This window comes from Sphaeramia orbicularis, chromosome 3 (assembly GCF_902148855.1).
Source record: "Sphaeramia orbicularis chromosome 3, fSphaOr1.1, whole genome shotgun sequence".
NCBI lineage: Eukaryota > Metazoa > Chordata > Actinopteri > Kurtiformes > Apogonidae > Sphaeramia > Sphaeramia orbicularis.
The window spans coordinates 51,974,296-51,995,442 of NC_043959.1; the positions used below are offsets into that span (position 1 = coordinate 51,974,296).

At 37.1% G+C, this 21,147-nt stretch overlaps 1 protein-coding gene across 1 annotated transcript in view; it reads right to left on the reverse strand.

The window, feature by feature from the left end:
• mettl15 (methyltransferase 15, mitochondrial 12S rRNA N4-cytidine) overlaps positions 1-21,147 on the reverse strand; it is a 58,389-nt gene that overhangs the window by 10,157 nt on the left and 27,085 nt on the right. The window contains exons 3-4 of the mRNA XM_030131077.1: positions 17,056-17,192; positions 3,103-3,294 (exon numbers count right to left, since the gene is read on the reverse strand). Of these exons, the coding sequence (XP_029986937.1) occupies positions 3,103-3,294; positions 17,056-17,192 (329 nt within the window). The remainder of the gene's footprint in view (positions 1-3,102; positions 3,295-17,055; positions 17,193-21,147) is intronic.

The window sequence follows — 21,147 nt, forward strand, 5'->3', positions numbered from 1 at the left end:
AAAAAAACATGATTCAGTCTGCTTATGTTTTTTTTTAGGGCTGTCAAAATTAACACATTAATGTGGATTAATCCGTCATCATGATTAATCTGATTAAAAATTTAATGCAATTGACTCATCTGCAGTTTGTCCAGTTAGAGTTAGCATCACACATGTGCAAATGGGCAGTTGATCCAGTAGTGACAGGCAGCAGAACCAACCCATAAAGACGGAAGACACTAAACAGCATGTTGTCCCTCTGGATGGAAATATGAGTAGAAAAAAAAAACCAAGACAGAACAGCTGTTTCAAGTTGATTTGTTGAAACTGTTGAAGGTGTTTAATAAACACGTTAAGTGCATATATATTCCCTTCTTTCTTGAGTCTGTTTGCTCATGTTAAATGAAACGTGATTAAGAATGAATGATATTTAATGAATGAATGATATTTAATCGTGATCAACTGAAATTAATCCACAGCAACCCTGTGATTAATCTGATTTAAAATTTTAATCGTTTGCAGCACTAAGTTGTTTTTTTTATGTAACTATTCTTTATTATTTGTTTAAAACCAGTATAAATGAGGTGTGGTTGATATTTAGTGACATCTAGTGGTGAAGTTACACACTGCACTGTTTTGCCCTCATCTGCCCCTCCCCTACAGTGGCTCCTCTCAGTCAGTTCGTAGATTTCAATACAATTTTTGTTGTAAATTTTAACTAGAATATAAAAAAATGGCTAAATAAAGTGCATTTCCATCCATTTACGTTACAAATATTAAAAAAAAAATAATAATAATAAATCATCATTTCATCATAGCTTGAAGCACTGTCAGTAAGACATTGTATTTCACACAGTTACCCCCAAAGTAAACTGAATCACTGGTCTGGATCATAAAGCATTGTTTCTCTTATGCAACTTATTATACATGGTGGAGTTTTACTGCTTTTAATTGCTGTCCATCTGAAATGCATTTCTGTTATTTTCTCCTATAAATGCATTGAACATTGTAATATCATTATTATTTGAGAAATACAGACATGCATAATAATAATTTGATAAATCTGTTTCCATTACACATTTAACTTGTATCGACATGCCAACTTTCCACCTCTTCTTACTGTAAAAAATGGAAATGTGAATAAAAACATCCAGATGGAACAGATGATGAATAGAACCTTCTAGGCTTTTCTTTTAAGGCAGGGTTCTCAAAATGGGGTACGCATACCCCCAGGGGTACTTGAATTTTTTTTTTTGAAAAATACATTAAATAAGTCATCATGTACCAAATACAAAATAAATAATAAAAATTTATGCTGAAATATAAAACAATAAATACATTCATATCAGAGTTTTATTGTCAATCATCTTGTTTAAGCTTTGGAAACATTTTAAGAACATTTCTATTTTACATTATTCCAAATGAGTTAACTTGAGTAGGTAAGTAATTATTTTTTGTTGATGAAAGGTTCATTTATCAATTAATGACCAATTTATCTATTTTTCTTATCAATGAAAGAGGGCACTTTTCAGGTTATATTTTGCACATGAAATTTACTTTTTTTTTTTTTTTTACACATTACAGTAAAATATATGTTGTTTGTTTACAAAGTTTTGAAAATATAAAAAGACACCTTTGGCACAGGAACAAATTTTGCCTCTTTTTTTTTTTTCAGTCAAAAATGCTGACATGAGAGTTGGGGGTACTTGGCTAAAAAAGTATATTTCAGGGGGTACTCCACTGTAAAAAGCTTGAAAACCACTGGTTTAAGGGGATATTAATTCTAGCCCACACACAAAGGTGTTGGGAATGCACATTAAAGCTTCAGGTTCAGATTCAGATTTAGGAGGGATGGAGGAGGACCTGACTGCAGAAACTGAATAAAATATTCATACGTATGTTTCAATTACCCACACAAAAATAAGAATCAGTCCCGCTGCTGACATGAATCCATCATACTATTACAGTTCAGAACAGATTTCCACTTCATGTTTTTCCTGAATATTGTGCTTTCTTATAATGCTTAAACACTGGAGTGGCTCTCTGACAAAATAATAACACCAGAGTTTGAGACCCCTTAATTAAAGAGTACTTCAATAACAAAATCATTAAATCTCAGCTTGGTTAATATTAGATGAGTTCCAAGACTAGGGCTGTAACGATATGTGTATTCATGTAAAACCACCACAGTGCAGATTTTCCAGTCCGGTGGACGTATGCATGCGCACAGTGAACATACGTTAGCCTATGAGCAAGGATTAGTAAGTTAGCGACATACCATGCTATGCTTAGCTCAGGCTGACTGGGATCTGAGTGAGTCAGACTATGAGGAAATGACACAGAGAAACTGAAGAACAACTTTCAAATCAGCTGTGGGAACATTATGTGTTCCCGGTGAGTGTGTTTTATGTTTTAATGCTTACAGGCTGTACTGACCACCTCAGTGGTTCAGTGTACTGTTACACCCCTATTAAACATTTAAGATTACATATCATACTTATTTTTAATGGTTCTATGCTTTCAAATTAAAAATTTTAATAAAAATGAAAATTACTGTTTTATATAAATTATAATGCTTACATATAAATATAGCTATGTATCCTTACTGGGGGTTTTTTCCCAAGTATTTGCGTATTTGATATACTATTTAAGTGTGTATAAACCCCTATAACACATTTTAAGAATATCCCTTGAATTTGGACGTTCTTCACATTATTTACAGCATAATTATGATAATTTCTTCGGTGAAATGAATGTTTTTTGGTCACATATACCAACACATCCAACAGCTCTACTTTCCAGCCAGTTCACTGTTAAAGCTGTAGCTCAGAGTTCATCTCACATACACATTTTTTAGACATGATAACACAAACATTTAAATGACCGAAAAGAATCAGCCTGAAATAGCACTTTACAGTGTATTACACGACACAAGTAAAAGCTCAAAATAAACCACTTTATGAGGTTGTGTCACAAAGTTACTGGTGAGATCATTTATCAGATCATGACAATCTGTTATTAGAGCCTATTTATATTTACAGTTTATTTATAGAAACAGCCACAATTTCATTCACTTTTATTATTTGACTCTTTTCGTCCAGATGTACCGTATGTTGCCCTTACCTCTCACCATCCATCCTCATATCCAGGGGCCCGTCCTTGCTGAGAGAAAAGCCTCTTTGTGCCTGATCCATCTGCATGGAGGAGCAGCCAGCATCCATGAGGACAGCATCGACGCTGCCCGGCTTAATCTTCATGTCAGACAGCAGGGCTTCGAGATCGCTGAATCGGCCAAGCATCGGTTTAACACGACCGCTAGTGAAAGGATAAGGCAAAGACAAAGAGATGAGTGACAAACAAAAGAAGAAGAGAGAATGGATGGATGTAGTAACCCATCAGAGTCATCCTATAAGACACAATTAAGGTGTTAGATTATAAAGGCCATGGTGAGTTCAGGTGCAGTATTACAAGTTTTTGCATTTGAAACAGCGGGATGTACAATGTGACCTGATATGACTCATTCTAAGACCCACATCTCTTAATAAGATGATGGTGAACATTGAGAACTTTCATATTTTTAAGGAAGTATTGAGGAATAAGCATCATTACAAGTATTATATAGTCAACATAAAAATACACAAGACTTACATTATTCCCCTGTGGTAAAGTGCTCAAAAAAATACAAAAAACAATACACATTCAGCCCAATATGAACTGGGCCGGACCAGTAAAATAATAACATAATAACCTATAAATAGATAACAACTCCAAAATGTTCTCTATGTTTTAGAATGAAAGCATTATATCTAGCATAATACATCTAACTATAGCACATTTACAGACTATTCTTTAAAAATGTGAATAACCTGAACAAATATGAACAACCTGAAATGTCTGAAGAAAAATAAGTGCAATCTTAACAATACGATGCTTGTTATATTGTTAAAATTGCACTTTTTTCCACATTTTTTATGAAAGGATAGTTTGTAAATATAAACTTTTTCATGTGATTTTACTTTTTTTACACTAAACAAACAGAATAATTTGGATTTATCATTTATAAGTTAATATGATAGTATTTTACTGGTCTGGCCCACTTGAAATTGAATTGGACTGTATGTTACCCCTGAAATAAAATGATTTTGACACCTTTGACTGTTAGTATCTCAGTGTAATTTTTGCATTTTGCAAATTCATCCCATGGGCCAGATTGGAGCCTTTGGTGGGCCAGTTTTGGGCTGCAGACCGTATGACTGACACCCCTGGTTTAGACCAAAAAGAGAATTGCTGTGTGAACCCATACGGACTCTTATTAAAGAACAAACACTGTCATGTATCAGAGTAAGACTCATAGTCACTGTGTTGTGCTGAGGCACACTAATACACCCTGACATGACACAGGAGAGCTATTTATCATGTAACATATGATTACAAAGTTGATTAATTAGAACCCATACTGATGGGCTTCAATTTTTTTTTTTTTTTTTATTATTTTCAATGTGATCATTCCCTTTCCCCCCGTGTTGATGTCAAGGAGTTAAAGTGGGAGGGGTAGAAGGCTGTTTACAAGTGATTTTTCATTATCACTGGGTGAGGAATTGTCACACTAGAGTTTAAAAAAGACAATCATTAACAGCAGGGGTTCCAAAAAATGGCATGCTGATTATTATTGTGCCTGTACTGGCTAAACAGTAGAATTTTAATATGAAGGAAAGATTGGATTATTTATTTTTTTATGGGTGAATTTCCTCTCCCATTTATGAAAAAGCAGACTTTGTTTCAATAGTTTATAGTTAGCATGGAAGACAACATAAAAACATATAGCCTAACAATGTGTTTGATGACAAATCTTGTAAGACAAAGTCCACACTAATACATTTTAGATTGAAATGTATGAGCTTTACACTTCCTACAGAGCAATGACAGTGATTTAGTTTGTCACGTGTTGTGTTGCAGTTTTGTCAAACCAAAACAGGGACTTTTGACAACAAGAACGCAAACACTAACACTTTCTGCCTGATCGGGTCTCATCAGGGATCACTGAAGCCCTTTCGCATGAGCCTGTACGGAATAGAACAAGCCACCAGCCTTGACTATGGGCTGTTGAGTAGGACAAGACCCAAATATTTGGCTATTAAGTGGATATCCAGTTTTTAATTTTAATAATTGAACGTTCACCATTCACATTTTAAGTATACAATGGTAACGTAGTCCTGTAGGTGTCACCTCTAGATTTTGTTAAGATGGGTGGGTCATCTTCAGATCTACAGAATGACAGTGACATGCCTAGCAGGTTTACTTTGGTCTGTTTTAAGGGATTTAATAGAATCTGCTAGCACTAACAGTGTTTGGTCCTTTCACTTAAACCTTCAGAACCCTGAAGAAAGTCTTTAGTGCTACTGCAAAATCAAGATGTTGTTTTCTGTGTGGAAATTGGATCTTCACCGTGTTTCCGTGGGTTCTGTCCGGGTATTCTAGCTTCCTCCCACCAGCCAAAGACATGTGCATGAACAGGTTAACTGGTCAATGTCAATCACTTGTAGGTGTGAATGTGCTCATCTGCATATGTCAACCCCACAATGACCTAGCGACATATCCAGGGTGAATCCTGCCCTCACCCACTGGTAGCTGGAATAGCCTCCGAGAACCCCATGACTTTTTTGAGGAATAAGTACTTTGGAAAAGAATGAATGAATGAACTTGATGGTACCATAATATGGTTACGTGTAAACAATGAGCTCTATACTTTATTCAGTGAGTGGTACAGTCTGTGGATACATAGCGTTGATTCGTTGGTGGTTTTGACAGTCCTGAGTGTGTTCTGGTACGTGGCGGAGCTACACGCAGATGCAGAAGTAAGAGGCAATGAAGCCGTTTCCATGTTTGTTGCCGTTGTGGCCATAATGTGGCTGCGTGTAGCTCTGCTTCCCACAATGCACGTTGCGACAAATTTCCGAAAATGCCTGAGTGACCTACCGGCTCTGTTTCTAAACACATGGACTGTGTATGGTGGAGTACACTTCAGAAGTGTTCACCGTGAGGGAAGAGATTCAGGTGAGTAATCACGGAAAGACTTACAGATTTGTGATACTAAGGCTATGACTCGGGTTTTACAGATTTGATGAAAAATTGGTGACGGAAGTCATACCCAGCTTTAAAGTCAATGTGGATACTAAATTACAGGTAATTCTGTCCTTGTTGTCCGATAGCAGCTGTTGAACTTCTGCTTTTGAACATGATGCTACTGACTACATTCACAACAGGTTGACTCAATAATCATTTCAAACACTGCTTTAAAACAAAAACACACCAGTGTGGATGTTAGGGAACAGAACCCACTGTCTGACTGGCCTTTAAGTAGACACTTTGCAAAGGAGCCTAAAAGTTACTATCTAACCTAATGACATCCTCCACAGTCTCCGACAGCAAGACCCTGTGTACTCAGTCACTTCCTCATGCAAGAGTGGTGAGATCCTCCAGCCACAGTCATGCATTTTTCATGTGACCTTTTAACATTGTGTGAACAAAGATGACGGCACAAGAAAGCAACAGGAGTGAGCATCTATACATTAGGACTAAAAGGTCTTACGTGGTCTTCTTCACCGAATTGGTTCTCATGAGCATCTGCTCTGTTCTTAAATGTATCCTTTGACCTTTCGAGTGCTTAAATTGACCTAAATTTGTAACAAAGTACAACCTGTGCCCATATAGGTCCATTGTTAGTGGCCTACATCACACAAACTCATGTTTATACTGTCTCCATCCAGGCACATTTACTGGAAGCACCGTGAATACCTTAATAATGCATATATTACTATTAGTTTCTGCATATTTGTATTCGTAGTAGAGCTGGTGAGTTTCGCTCAGATAATACCCAAACCCAACCCTTACCCCTAATGGTGATCATAGTGTCCTAAAGATTAACAAGGGGCATTCGCAGGGAGAACACAAATTGGCAGGTCCTCTATTTCAAAACCCACTGAGGACCAACAAAATGGCAAGGGAGAATTCCACCCACGCTATCAAGGGCTTCCTTTGCTTTGCTGTTGTTATTCACTGTCTAGCACTGTAGTTAATTTGTTGAAAAATCTATAGTAGAAGCCATCTTGTTCTTTCTCAACACTCTCCTGCTGCACCTTTAAGGCATCCTGCACACTGCCTAAACCATTTAGAAACCATTCAGCTACTGAAATATGCAAAACCAGAGGTTCTCCACCTTTCATAACTCAATGTCAAATTCTGATTATGATTCTGACTGGTTGTAAATAGTACAGAAACGAATAATCTGCCCATAGCTGACTGGCATATAAATCCAAATTGAATATATTTAGTCACATTCTCTTATCACATCCTTTGGATTCTATACATTTCCTTTCTTCCCCCTTTCAGTGACTGATCCATTTTGTGTCATTGCATCCAAGGGAACATTCATTTCCCATTAATGGAAAGACATATTTTCTAAACCTGAAAATATGTTTTTATTGGCACAGGGTGACAGAGATGGGAAATATGATCAAAACATTTTTCTACTAATGTTATGGAGGATTTACGATTTTAATTTCTGACTATATGAGCTGAAGCTGAAGACTTGATTCAAAGACACATTTCCTTTACTAAAACCACATGCCATATCTAACTGGAGAAAATACATTCACAGTTATTATATTACAAGAGCAAACAGATTGCATTTTGAGTTTTTGTTCAGCAAGAAACCTTTCCACTAGAATAATCTTTGATTTTGTCCACTGATTTAGCCCAACACTAAAATGTGATTCACTATATGGACAAAAATACTGGGACACGTCCACCTTGCAGGACTTCCCATTCCCAGTGATTTGGAACATTATCATGGTAAAACTTTTCACGTCAGTTCTTGTCAATAATTATCACAATAAATGTCAAATCAACATGACATAAGTTTAAAGGCTGATTCTTCTTCTTGACTGAGAGCTAACCCTGTAAAGCCTGAACAATTAAATCACTGACAGAAAATTCCAGTTCTTTGAAACCAGAGCCTTTGTTGGTCCTTCTGAACAACCAAAAAAACTGTTTTTTTTTTTCAAATATCAATTTCAATGTATGATTTTCAATTTTGTATCATATTTGATACATCGGGTCTCAGTGCTAAAATATGATTATTTTGGAACAAACAAAAACATAATATAACACAAACATGTCTAACAAATTGGCAATTCCTTTTCAAAACTGACAAAATTCTGCCTCCTGACAATCTTGTAGTGTCACTGGAAAGGCCTCTTGATAGGGTATTTTTCTTTTATGATGAATCAGGACACTGATACTTCTTAATCTTCCATTGATACATTTATTAATTCAGATCTGGGAGAACACCCAAGCCACATGCGTACAAAGAGTCTCAACTCAAACTTTCTTTGTTTTCCCTTTATATAGTTGCACGGCGTTCTCTCCACCAAGCCTTGCAATCCAACTAGTCCACACTTTCCTTGTGTCCAATGTACCTTCTCCATAGGATCTCTAGAGGACTTCTTTGCATACGTACATACAAACCAATCCTTACACCTCTGGTGAACAAATTCCTGCGACCTGGTGGATTATCCATGTATTGCATGTATCTAATTGTATACATCAGGTTTTTCAAGACAAAAAATATCACACTGATCCTGTAGAGGGCTTCAAAACTCATGTATCACATATGATACGTTTGGTGTTACAGGGCTGCAGAAGAAACCAGATGGTTGGATGTTGTTAAAAATGATTATTTATAGCCAGAACTCCCTCAGAAAATCTTAAAACAAATCTTAAAGACAAAATGAAAATATTTAATGCAAAATGAATTCATGATGTTTGTCATTGTTGTTTTGTACCTCAGACTCCTGTTACCAAAGAAACTTCTGGATTCAGTGTGTCCCAAGACTTTTGTCCATATAGTGTATATGCTGTCCTCTTTCTGTCTCTTCACATTTTTTTTACTTTAACCAATAAAGACCCAAACAGTCACTAGTGACTAAGACCATCTACTGATCTAAACTGTTTAATACCTGTTGATCCACTAACCCTATCGGTCCATGTAAATAATTGGTGTAAAATGCAGTTATTCATCTTTTCATGGTCATCAGATATGACCCATTTGGACGTTCAGGGGCTCCGTAGTTACCATGGAAACACTGTCATCTTCTCTAACATTGACTCACCAGTAAAACCCATGGAGTTGGATTAATGACAGTGAATGGAAACAATGGGTTTATATTCAGTTAATGATGCTTTTTACTGAAAAAGTCACCTTTTCTTCAGTTTTCTCTGTTTTTGATACAATAACCTGTGAATTTACTCTGAGCTTTTATGAACATCTACATGATCAGTGAATTAAATATAGGAAAATACATGATTTACACTGAAAAAACTAAATAAAAAGGATAATATGGCAATAAATGGTGGTAAAACACTTAAGACAGGTTAACTACAGAGAAAAAATCATTTGGGAACTGCCACAGAAGTAGTACCGGGTCTTTATGGGTTAAAAGGTATTTGTCATTTACAATTTGTCAAAGGTCCTGTACTCAGTTTTTATGCTTAAACAAAACAAATAAATGTCAACAAATGTCTTAAACTTGTTTGATGTTGGTCGGTTGGTACAAGACAAAAACTTTCACTGGGTTTAATAGAAAGCTGCTGGAAACAGGATTACTGAAGTGGAAGTGGGAGCAGCTTAAATGCTGAGTTAGGTTGTAATTTTGGTCTTTCACTACTTTGAGTAAATCCTTTTACATCACATTTACTATCATTATGATTTGATTACTGTGTGTCAATATGATATATGGTAATTCATTTCGCTTTAAAAAAAAAACTGAATGACTGGTCTGTAGTCTGTTTGAATGAAACTATGCACATTACACAATTTAAACTGTGAAAATGATTTCTGAATTTCGCTTTAGGGGATTGAAAGAGTGCCCACTGAGGAGTAAAGCAGACAAGACACATTTCTGTGGTGCTGTCAGAGCCGGCTGCCATAAAGAAAAGCATTGGAGGGTTGAAAGCAGTGAGTTGGGCAACAGTTTGGTTCAGACTGACGCTGAAGCTTTTCAGTGGCAAGAAAAAGTATGTGAACCCTTTCAAAATTCATTATTTTCTCCATGAATTGGTCATTAAATATGATGTGATCTGTCACAAGAATAGAAAAAAAGCAATGTTTTTAAACCTAATACCACACAAAAAATTTGAATATTTCATGTCTTTACTGAACACAGCTATTGGTAGTAGGTTAAGAACATTTTGTTGGTTCATACTTGTGACTTGTATGCAGATCCGATCACATTTTAATATCAGTTCTTGTAGAAAAGTAAGACATTTCAAAGTGTTTACATACGTTTTCTAGACACTGTATATGAAGTCAACACAAAAGGAGTTACACTAAAAAACATGTTCTGTTTATGTGCACGAATGGAAATGGTGAAAACAGATTTATTCAACTTAAGACAATAAGGCAAACATACTTCTGCCTTTTAAGTTGCTTATATACTATATATCTATGTTTTTTTTTTACACATGCTTAGCAATTTGAAGCAAACTGTTTTGCTTTGCAGCCAAAATTTTTAAACTATTAGCAGCATGTTTGCAGTTATATTAGAATTACACAAGTTTTTATTAATTAGAAACTAAACTCTCACATGTGTGTCCGCCCACACACAGGTGATAACCATACCTTTCACTACACAAAGGGGCTTCTTCTACAACATGTTTTGTACACCCCTGAAAGATTTAAAAATATGCAAAACAGTTACATAACATTTCTAAATTATTAACTTCTTTATGTGGCTTAGACACAGAGTTGGAGATATAAATGCCTTATGTAAGGTCTTATATTATTAAAGAGGACAAGTTTCAGTGGTGTATGTGCAGAGGTCCAAGTGTGGGCTCATAATTGCTTAAGAGATCTGAGCTATTTATAGTTGTAGCACCCCACAACATTGACATCATGCAAATTTTTGTTATTCTGGCATCTTACTATATTAACACTGAATCTGTGAGTTTCTTAAAGTCACACAGAGATGGTCCAAAGCTGTGCAGATTGTATCAGATGACTTGTGAAATGCCACTGACGAAGATTAAACAACAGTGATGATAGTAGTCCTCTGAAATGGCAAAAAAAACCAAAGGAAGCTTCCAGAAGTACAAATGCTGGTTCGGGAGGACCACAACAGACTGTGTTACTAACTTCAACTTGTGAAATAACTTCTGGTCACACAAGATTACAATATTATGGGTTTACTCTGAATAAATTGTCATTATAATTTAACTGAAAATATCAGAGATCTTAAACTTAAACCATAATACATGGTCATGTTCCTACCAAACATTTCTTGTATTGTGTGTCCTGTGGGTATCACGGACATTGTGGATTGAGTGGAGGACAATGAACAAATGACACCCCTACAATTATAACCATTTTATTTATTATTTTATCATTTTATTTATTTCATTACAATTTTTTTCTCCCCCACTTGTCTGTCAATATTGAGCTACACTATATTGCCAGTAGTATTTGCTCACCTGCACGCATATGAACTTAACCCATAAAAACCCAAACCTCCACCGGTGACCAAAACCATGTACTGATCTAAAATGTTTAATAACTTCTAATCCTCTAATCTTACCAAAACATGTAAATATTTGGTGTAAAATGCAGTTTGTCATCTTTTCATGGTCATCAGATATGACCTATTTGGACTTTCAGAGGCTCTGTAGTTACTGTGGAAACACCGTCACCTTTTACAACACTGATTCACCACTAAAACCCATGGAGTTGGATCAATGACAGTGGATGGAGACACTTATTTTTATGTCCAGTTATTGATATATTCACTGAAAAAGTCACTTTTTTTTGAGTTTTCTTTGATTATAAAACCCTTTCCTTTACTCTGAGCTCTAATGAACATCTACATGATCAGTAAATTAATCATTAAGAAAGGGAAAATATAGAGAAAAAACTATTTGGGAACTGCCACAAAAATAGCACTGGGTCTTTATGGGTTAAGTGACATCCCATTCTTAATCCATAGGGTTTAATATGACATTGGTCCACCCTTTTCAGCTATAACAGCTTCAACTCTTCTGGGAAAGTTTTCCACAAGATTTAGGAGTGTGTTTATGGGAATTGTTGACCATTTGTCCAAAATCTTTTGGTATGCTAAAACAAGAGATTTTGGACAATTCCATGCTCCCGACTTTGTTGGAACAGTTTGGGGATGACCCCTTCCTGTTCCAACATGACTGTACACCAGTGCTCAAAGCATGGATGAGAGAGTTTAGTGTGGATCAACTTGACTGGCCTGCACAGAGTCCTGACCTCAACTCGACAGAAGCTTTGGGATGAATTAGATCAGACACTGAGAACCAGGCCTTCTCATCCAGCATCAGTGTGTTATCTCACAAATGTGCTTCTAGAGGAATGGTAAGAAATTCCCATAAACACACTCCTAAACCTTGTGGAAAGCTTTCCCAGAAGAGTTGAAGCTGTTATAGCTGCAAAGGGTGGACCAACGTCATATTAAACCCCATGGATTAAGAATGGGATGTCACTTAAATTCATATGCGAGTCAAGGCAGGTGAGCGAATACTTTTGGCAACATAGTGTACTTTGATAATGGCGTTGCTAACAGTCTGGAAAGGATGCGATAGCAAAGGATATGACATACGATACAATAGATTATAATGATTATATTCATCCATTAAGGAGACAGTCGAATTAGGCCATTGTGAAAACCATTTTGACACTAAAATAAACTGCCAGTGATAGTGCTCAGATCTCCTCCAAGTATGTAAATCCACCCCTTTTCTCATTCCACAATATTATTCAGAAAAAAGTTTATAAAGTTGGAATATTTTACATACCAACTTCAAAATGTGGATTTACAGAAATTTTATCAAGAAAAAACTCACCCTTTAATTAATACAATATAAACTTACTCCTATAAAAGTCATCCTTGAAGTGTATGTGGTCTGAATTTCACAATGTGAAACATTTTGCCACATTAAGTATTTCAGAAAATTCAACATATAGTCAGTAGTGATTAAAGCTTACAAAATGGTAAAAGTCCCAAGTACTGAGTTTACAGTAATGAACAAATAGAACTAATAACATGAGGAGTTCAACAGAAACTAGGATGCTTTATGTTTGCAGCATGTACGCAGAACAGTTGAATAGTTCATCTGACAGAAAAGTAAAATCCAGGCAATTCACTATTTTACTATTATGCTATGAGCTTTTCAGGCTTAATTTCTGAACATTTCTTCTAGTTTTACCAAAGCTTGTCATTAGGTTCTGAGTAGTGTGATGAAATTGTTCACATTTCCCTTTACTGAATATCACTTTTTTTAATTCGGTGCAAGTGGGTACTATCACTTGATCATTTAACATTTATTATGTGGTTTGTAACGTAGTGCTAAACGAGCTGTCTCTTTCACTTGTAGCTGGTTAACCCAATGTTAACAGAGACATGTGATTCAGCAGCTATGTTGGAACGTCTACCAGGATAATGATCATTTCAGTAAGGTAGGTAAGACAAAAAGTGTAGAAAACAGATAACTATATGGAGGCAAAATTCTGGCCAAGTTGTACAAACTGGTTAAACTGTGAAAGGCTGAACTTCAATACAACATGCCATACAGTGCCAACAGTTTTTTTTTTGTTTTTTTTTTATAGAAGTGCTGTTTCAGTACATCTCATTCTTGTTAGTCTGTTGTCTAGACAGAAAGTGGACAGAGCAGTTAGGCTAAGACAGATTTTTATTTCTATTTTTTAATGCATTTTTTTTTTATTTAAAAATACCTATGAATATGCACAATTTACAAAACAGCAAACACAAGTTTCATGTGATAGAGCAGTGAATGAATTACTCCCCTCACTGAAACATTTCTTGCCCTCCATTCACTGAGGTAAGAGTACACTCAGTGAGGACATCAAGAACCTTCACAGCTGCCTCACTTCAGAGCGCATGCTCATTCAACACGATGCTGCCTCCTCACAAATCAAGCCTGAAATATTCCCTTGTGTTGACCTGCTCAGTTCCTTTACCTGCGTCACTGAAGCCTAAGACAAGATGCTGATTGATTGCTTTCAGCAGGGGAGCAGTGATGAAAATATCTACAGTCCAGTGAAGGAAAAAAAAGAGTAGAAGCTACTAACACAGAACACACAGAGACTAGTTTTTAATACCATCTTTTATCTTATGTCTCTTTTTTTTATAATAGTTGAAAAGACTGTGAATTACACGCTGTTCTTAATTATAATAAAGGAAATTTCACTGTATTTTTTAACTAACATTCCTGTGTCACCTGTATTTCCTGGTTTAAAGCTTTCTAAAGAGTTACAGATTACTGCGATACAGTTATAGGAACTCTGCTCTCTGCTGGTGTCAATTATGATTCATGATTGATTGACAGAAGCTATTTTCATCATTGCATCAGGAAAGTTATTGGTGACAGTGAGGATACATCTGTGTGCAGGCTGCATTATAGCTGGATAAACTGGGCTGGTGAACAAGATCCAATATGGCCACTTTAGTTTTTACAATTTTTAAGTCTCTATTAACAAATGAAAGGTTAAAGGTTAACCCACTTCATTATCCCAGGAGGAAATTCAATCTCTGCATTTTACCCATCCTAATACACACACAGTACCTAGCATTAGCATTAGCATTAGCACAGTAGCACATTAGGAGCAGTGAGCTGGCATTAAAGTCGCTCAGGGACCAACTCCAGATCTTAATCTGTACCGTAGTCAGGGGCACTGACAGGAGAATTAACCTATAACCACCTGTTTTTTTTTAATAGCAGGGGAAACTGGAAGACCCAGAGGAAACCTGCACTGTGAGGAAAGAATAGGTAACAAGTAAAACATAGAAAGGATCTGGTCCGACCGAGAGTCAAACTGGAAACCTGACTGCTGTGAGGCAGAAGTATTAACCACTACACCGCCACACCGTCCTTAATTATGCATCTATTTAAAGTCTGTCTATTGGTAGATACGCATTAAGTTCAGATAAGACATAAAATAAGTTAATATTGCATGCAAGCCTTGAGGAAATTGGTAGCGATAGTCTCAAACAGAACATGGTCATTTTGGATTTCCTGGTAATGACAGTCACACTTTTTCTTTTTCATGGTGATTTGCAACCATTTGCAACAGTTAGTGCTGAAAACCACATTATCAGCTAGCTAAACCTTCCTATTACACAGCCAAGATGGCACCCATTGATGGTATGAAGACAACATACCTATGCACTCAAAATTTCCTGTAAGCTCACAGGAATGTGAACTGAGAGACAGTATTTATGCTAAAATAAGATAACTGGCAACTGGGTTAGGAAGGAGGCAGTTTTTGTCAATGTTGTTAATGTAGTTTTCCCTCAGAACAGTGAGGGCAGCATTCAGAAGCTTGGATTAGAAAACCATCAGCAACCACAGTTCATTAGCTCCTATGTGGAATCTGTTGGCAGCAAGGCCCTGAACCAGGAGTCTTGGCAATTAGCATCAGTAAAAATTCATTAATGGCACCTGTCCTGGCTATGACATTCTTGAAAGTCAGTATTTTGATCTCCAGGAGGATTGTGCACATGAATAAAGGTCATCAGTGAAAAAGTGGAGCACACTCTGAATGGCTTTGTATGATGATTGTAGAGAATTCAATCTGAACTGTAGATTTGGTTAAAAAAAAGTGTCATGTTAGTGTTCATATTATGATGGTATCACCTGAAAAACTCAATGCTCCCATGGCACATAGTGAGTTAATATCATATATTATCATTCACTGTGTGACCCCGACATCTAAATCCACTCTTTGCCAGACTCGGCTTTTCAGTAGGTTTATGACATTCATTATGGGCACAACTACTGGAGAGCTTCGAGTGCCGGGAAGTCATAGCAACAACCAGAACGGCAGAAAGCAGTCAGAAACCAAAGAATAGAGAGACTCAAACACACAAGAGACAAATCCCACTGAAGACGTGAGAAAACAACGTTAAGAAAGGAGAGGGTTAACGTATGCATTTAAAAAGAAATGTTAGGTGAAAGGATTCTTTTATACTGGGGTTAAATTCACACCAACACTCAACAGTTTGCACTGAGGTTATACTTTCTTCAAGATATGGAAGTGCAGAGGAGAGAGAAAATCCTCCAACCCTGTTGTGTGGATGCACTGTGTAGGCTGCCAGGGTCTTTTACTCAGGCTTCCAATAATATTGGTTAATTGCTAGATTTCTCTAGCTTCTCTCAACTTGCATCACGAGTAGGCGTGGAAGAGTTTACAGCGGGGGTATATTGCTGCTGACAGAATACAGTGTTCTGAATCTCTCTCTCTCTCTCTTAATTGTCATTCCCTGCTCACAGGCACATTTCTCTGGCAGATTCCCTTGAGAGAGGTTTCCCCAGAATCTACGTAAAAGGATTCCTTCCCACGCCATGGTCTTAGGAACATCTCATTTTCATCCTCCCTCGCTTGCTGATGCACACATACTCCCTCTCACCCTGGCATTGTGTCCTCGTGTCTCCCTGTTCTCTCACTCTCGTGTTTTCGTTTTCTTTTTTTTTTCCCTTGTCTCTACTTTTTAACTTCTCTGGGCTTCTCGCTACTTCCTGCCCCCCCCCCCCCCCCCCCCCCCATATCTTATAGATCCTTCGTGGGAGGCAACATCTCCCTCACACTGCAGGCGTGGGCCCTTACTCTGACAAATGACATGCCGGGCCCACCAGCTTTGCGTGGGGGGAGAAAAGCTTTAAGTTAAGAAGGAGGAATGGATTTGATTGGATTGTGGAACTCAGGGGCTGTATCTTAGCAAACAGTATTTGATTGGGCTCAGGCAAGAACTGAGAAAGACAGAAAGCTATGATACTATATCACACCTACGGTACATTTTAAGAAATAATGACCACAAACTAAACACTGCTCAAGCTGTCAACTGTGACAATGAAAAATCATGGTAAAACATTAACCCTGATACCGTATAAACATTTGTCTAGACAGCTCATAACATAAGCTTTAGCAAGTCTTTTGGCCTGGAAGATTTTTTTTTTTTTAACATCTCTACACAATACATCACTTACGAGTATTCCTTGGCTAAGTGCTCAGCCAAAGAAATTGCTGTAGGATCTCGGTCCACTGCCAGGACTGTGACTTCAGGAACCATATTTAGTATTGCTCTGGTATGACCACCACCTCCAAATGTCATGTCCAGGACCACCTACATGCGGGAAAACAAGCAAACAACACATTTGTCTCACAACAGGATTCCTTATACACGATTAATCATCATCATCTTATCATGACAAAGTGTTTAAACCATAGCAATGGACTGTTGAATTAGTTAAAATGCTTTGAATTTCTTCTGTTTGAGGGTACTAATTGTCAATATTATATTAAAACTCAAATTAAATTATAACTAACCATAAGCTCATATGTTATAAAGAAACCTCCTCAAATTGCAGTGTATAGTTATAGGCTGCATGTATATCTATTTATATAAATAAGAAAGTAGTCTTCTCTTTGTAATCAGGATTAGGAGCTGGTAAATAGATTAATATGAACTGCACATTTTGGCATTTCGGGAATGGTCTATAACCTCCAGATATAACGTAATTTACACTTGTCTGTGATGTGACTGCAGATGGCTAAAACACCACCCTCATAACATAGTAAACACTGAATGAAGTACACAGCCCTGTCAGTTTACAATTTCTTTCAAGCCATGGATACTCAGATGACCTCTCAAAAGGATACAAACAAAGATATGTGTAAGTTTTGGACACTTCTGATCCGTGTACATCTCTCACTGCAGTACTAAAACATGACAACAGTGTAGTCCCTGCCAGAGCTCTACTTGAGTTTACATTAACCAGGCTATAGGGTACCTGTGGAGGAGAATCCCTCTTTTTAAACTGCTGCAAGAGGAAAGTATAGAAACTAGACAACTCTATATGGTTTATATCTGGATGGATTGTTGCTGCTGCTGCTTAGGAGGTGAATAATACAGAATTCTCCACTGTCAAAGGTGAGACTGATTAGCTAACATTAGTTAGCTACTGAGACAATGGCCGTTTCACAATATCAAGTTTGCTGAGGATGATCTTGCGAACTCGCCGAGTACGGTGTTGGTAAGAACAGTCCCAGAGAACGGACTTCCTAAGAATGCATGCCTCTCTGTAATTGGAATGGCTGTGTATTTATGAACTTTCCTCCCTGGCTCTGGTGTATTTCTGCCATCGACTCCCTAATGTATTTCCCTCTAATCACCACAATGTCACTCGACTTGATTTCAGTACATTTGTAGTAGTATTCAAGCTACATGTCATTTATAGTTAGAATACATTTTTATACATTTTGTATATTTTTCAAAACTGGAACAAAATTATTTGAATCAAATATCATGATAATATCATATCATATAGATATCACAAAATATCATAAAGATGTACTTCCCGCTATTCTGCCTCTGGTGCAGGTTCCAACATTGTATTACATCATCTGGTGACGGTCGTCTACTCAATAAAACATTTCTGAATTAAGTTGTCACAGAAGCCGAGAGTAGGACAAAATGCATCTTGGGATATTTGCTAGCCAAGTCTAACCGAGTCACCAACCAGTGCATCCTTGGTTTAAGCTTGCAGACAAGAACAATATCCTTGTATTCCACGTGTTCTAAGTTTGTGTGAACTGGAAATGGAACAGTACTTGGGCCCTGACTGATGACATTTCACATGATCGTGAGAATGGAAGAACAGACAAGAACGCATATTGAGAAACGGCCAATCTCATTTTAACAATGCATGATGAATTTTGTGAATTTCTGCTGCTACAGTAGTAGCCACAGAAGTATTCTATTAGGTTAGCGTAATACTCAATGACATAAATCCAATCTAAACATATTTACAGTGTCATTCTAAAGTTTCTACAGTTTAAATCAATCTCCACTGATAGTGTGCTGCTGTGGATGAAGGACTCGTCTGATTATTATGCATTTGTATAGTAGCTTTGGAAGAATTATAGACGTATTTTCATATATCTGAGCTTTCTTTCTCAGGCAAGACATTGTAGAAGGACGACCCAGGTATGTCTCCTCAGGTGCATCCAATTGGACAAAAACCATACAGGATTTTAGCAACATAAACCTCGTAAAGGGTGGGCAGCGAAACAAAGCTCAGTATTCACTGCATTACATGAAAACTATACAAAAGAAAATCTAAACAAAACCACATCGTGGTGATTTCATTCATTCATACATTTTCTATAACTGCTGAGTCCTCTGGAAGGTCACTGGAGCCTCTACCAGCTGCCAGTTGTCAGTTCATTGTGGAGTTAAAAAAAAGAAAACATCCTTGACCAATGGACCTACCTAGGCTAAGTGAAGTGAATGTTATATGATGGAAGGAAGCAACATATACTGGCCCTGGGATCGAACCCAGGATTTTTTTGTTGTGAGGCAGCAGGGCTAAATAACGCGCCACCACACCACTGATACTGAAAAAAAAAAACAAAAAAACAGATACACATGCATGTTTATTAAACTCATCATTACGTTATTATCAGATATTTACTAGATACACTAACTCTGTGGAATTACTGAAAAAAACACTGCAGTAAAAAATAAGCCTGATGATGTAAAAGTGACATTATAGGTCATATTAGTGATGCAGAAGCTGAAATGCCAAGAAAAGCTGAAGTGAAGTTTCTGCGAATGCGAATTTTGGCATTTGCATTTCTATAAATGGATTTGGTACGAATAAACAGGGCTACATAGTGTTGTCAGTAGGTAGTGTTAGTGGACAATATGAAATAGAAATAAAGTATAAATAAGTAGAGGGCTGTTTTCCATCTAAAATGGCACTTTATAAGCACCTGCTAACAGCCATGTTTTCACACTTTGTGGAAGTATCTGGGAAGATGCCAGTTATCAGTTCGCTGATCAGTCTTCTGAGTTAACAAGATTAAGTATTTTTTGAAAGGACACTAAGTAAGCATAAAACACTCAATATGTAATACTCAATATTCCGTAAATAAAACACTGAAGTTAGATTTTTTTCCCCCAAAGGGACAGTGCATATTAATAAACACAATGTGTTCCAATACGTAAGATTATAGCCAAGGCTAATTCCCATCTTTAGTCCTTCACATAAAACAACATATCTCCCATAAGACAGTACAATAGAGTGTACTCATTCAACAGACAAGCAAAAAACATTATACATTTATACTGCAGTGCACACCTGATTACAGAGTACCACATGACTTTATATCAGGTTGTGGAGGCAGGTTTGATTGTCCAGTAACTATGATTTTAGATGTTTAGTGAATGGGTGAGGGTGGGCAGGTCATGTATAACAGTTTTTACAGGTTTGAGAGGCACAGTATGAAAACACAGTTTGTCCAAAGGCGCTTCTTCTAGATCAGGGGTCGGCAACCCTGGTCCTACAGAGCCACTATCCTGCATGTTTTAGATGTATCCCTCTTCCAACACACCTGATTCAAACGATAAGCCTATCATCACGCTCTGCAGAAGCCCGGTAATGACCATCAGGTGTGTTGGAAGAAGGAAACATCTAAAACATGCAGGATAGTGGCTCTGTAGGACCAGGGTTGCCGACCCCTGTTCTAGATGGAACTATACAGCCACACTCAAACTAGGCCTGGTTTGTCTGTCTGAAGTTATTTGTACACATTTCTGTAATGGGGCAGGGGCAAATCCACAAAGGATTTTAAAGACCAGGATATAGTCTGCTTATTTTAGCACATTTTCCCAGCTCAATAAGTGGTGTTTTTAAGGATACTGCAGTGATGATGAGTTTTGTTTTGTTTGTCTAAAATTTTCAGAGTTTGATTATATGCCGTTTCAACAGGTTTTAGAGTGGTTCTACCTCCCAGTGCCCAGCTTATCATGCAGTGGGTCATGTGTGAAAAAACCACCGTATTGAAATACAGCTTGGCTGTTTCAGGTTTCACTGATGTATCTGAAATTGGATAAAATTAAATCTCATTTTGTTTACAGTTTATTTGATGTGTTTGAAGCAGAGTTTAGAGTTGATAACATCTAAGTATTTCACTTCGTGTACTACTTCCAGTTTTGTTCCTTGCACCATCACTGCATGATATACAATGTCTACATTTGTCGCTTTTGAAAAAAACATAGTCACGGTCTTTGACAC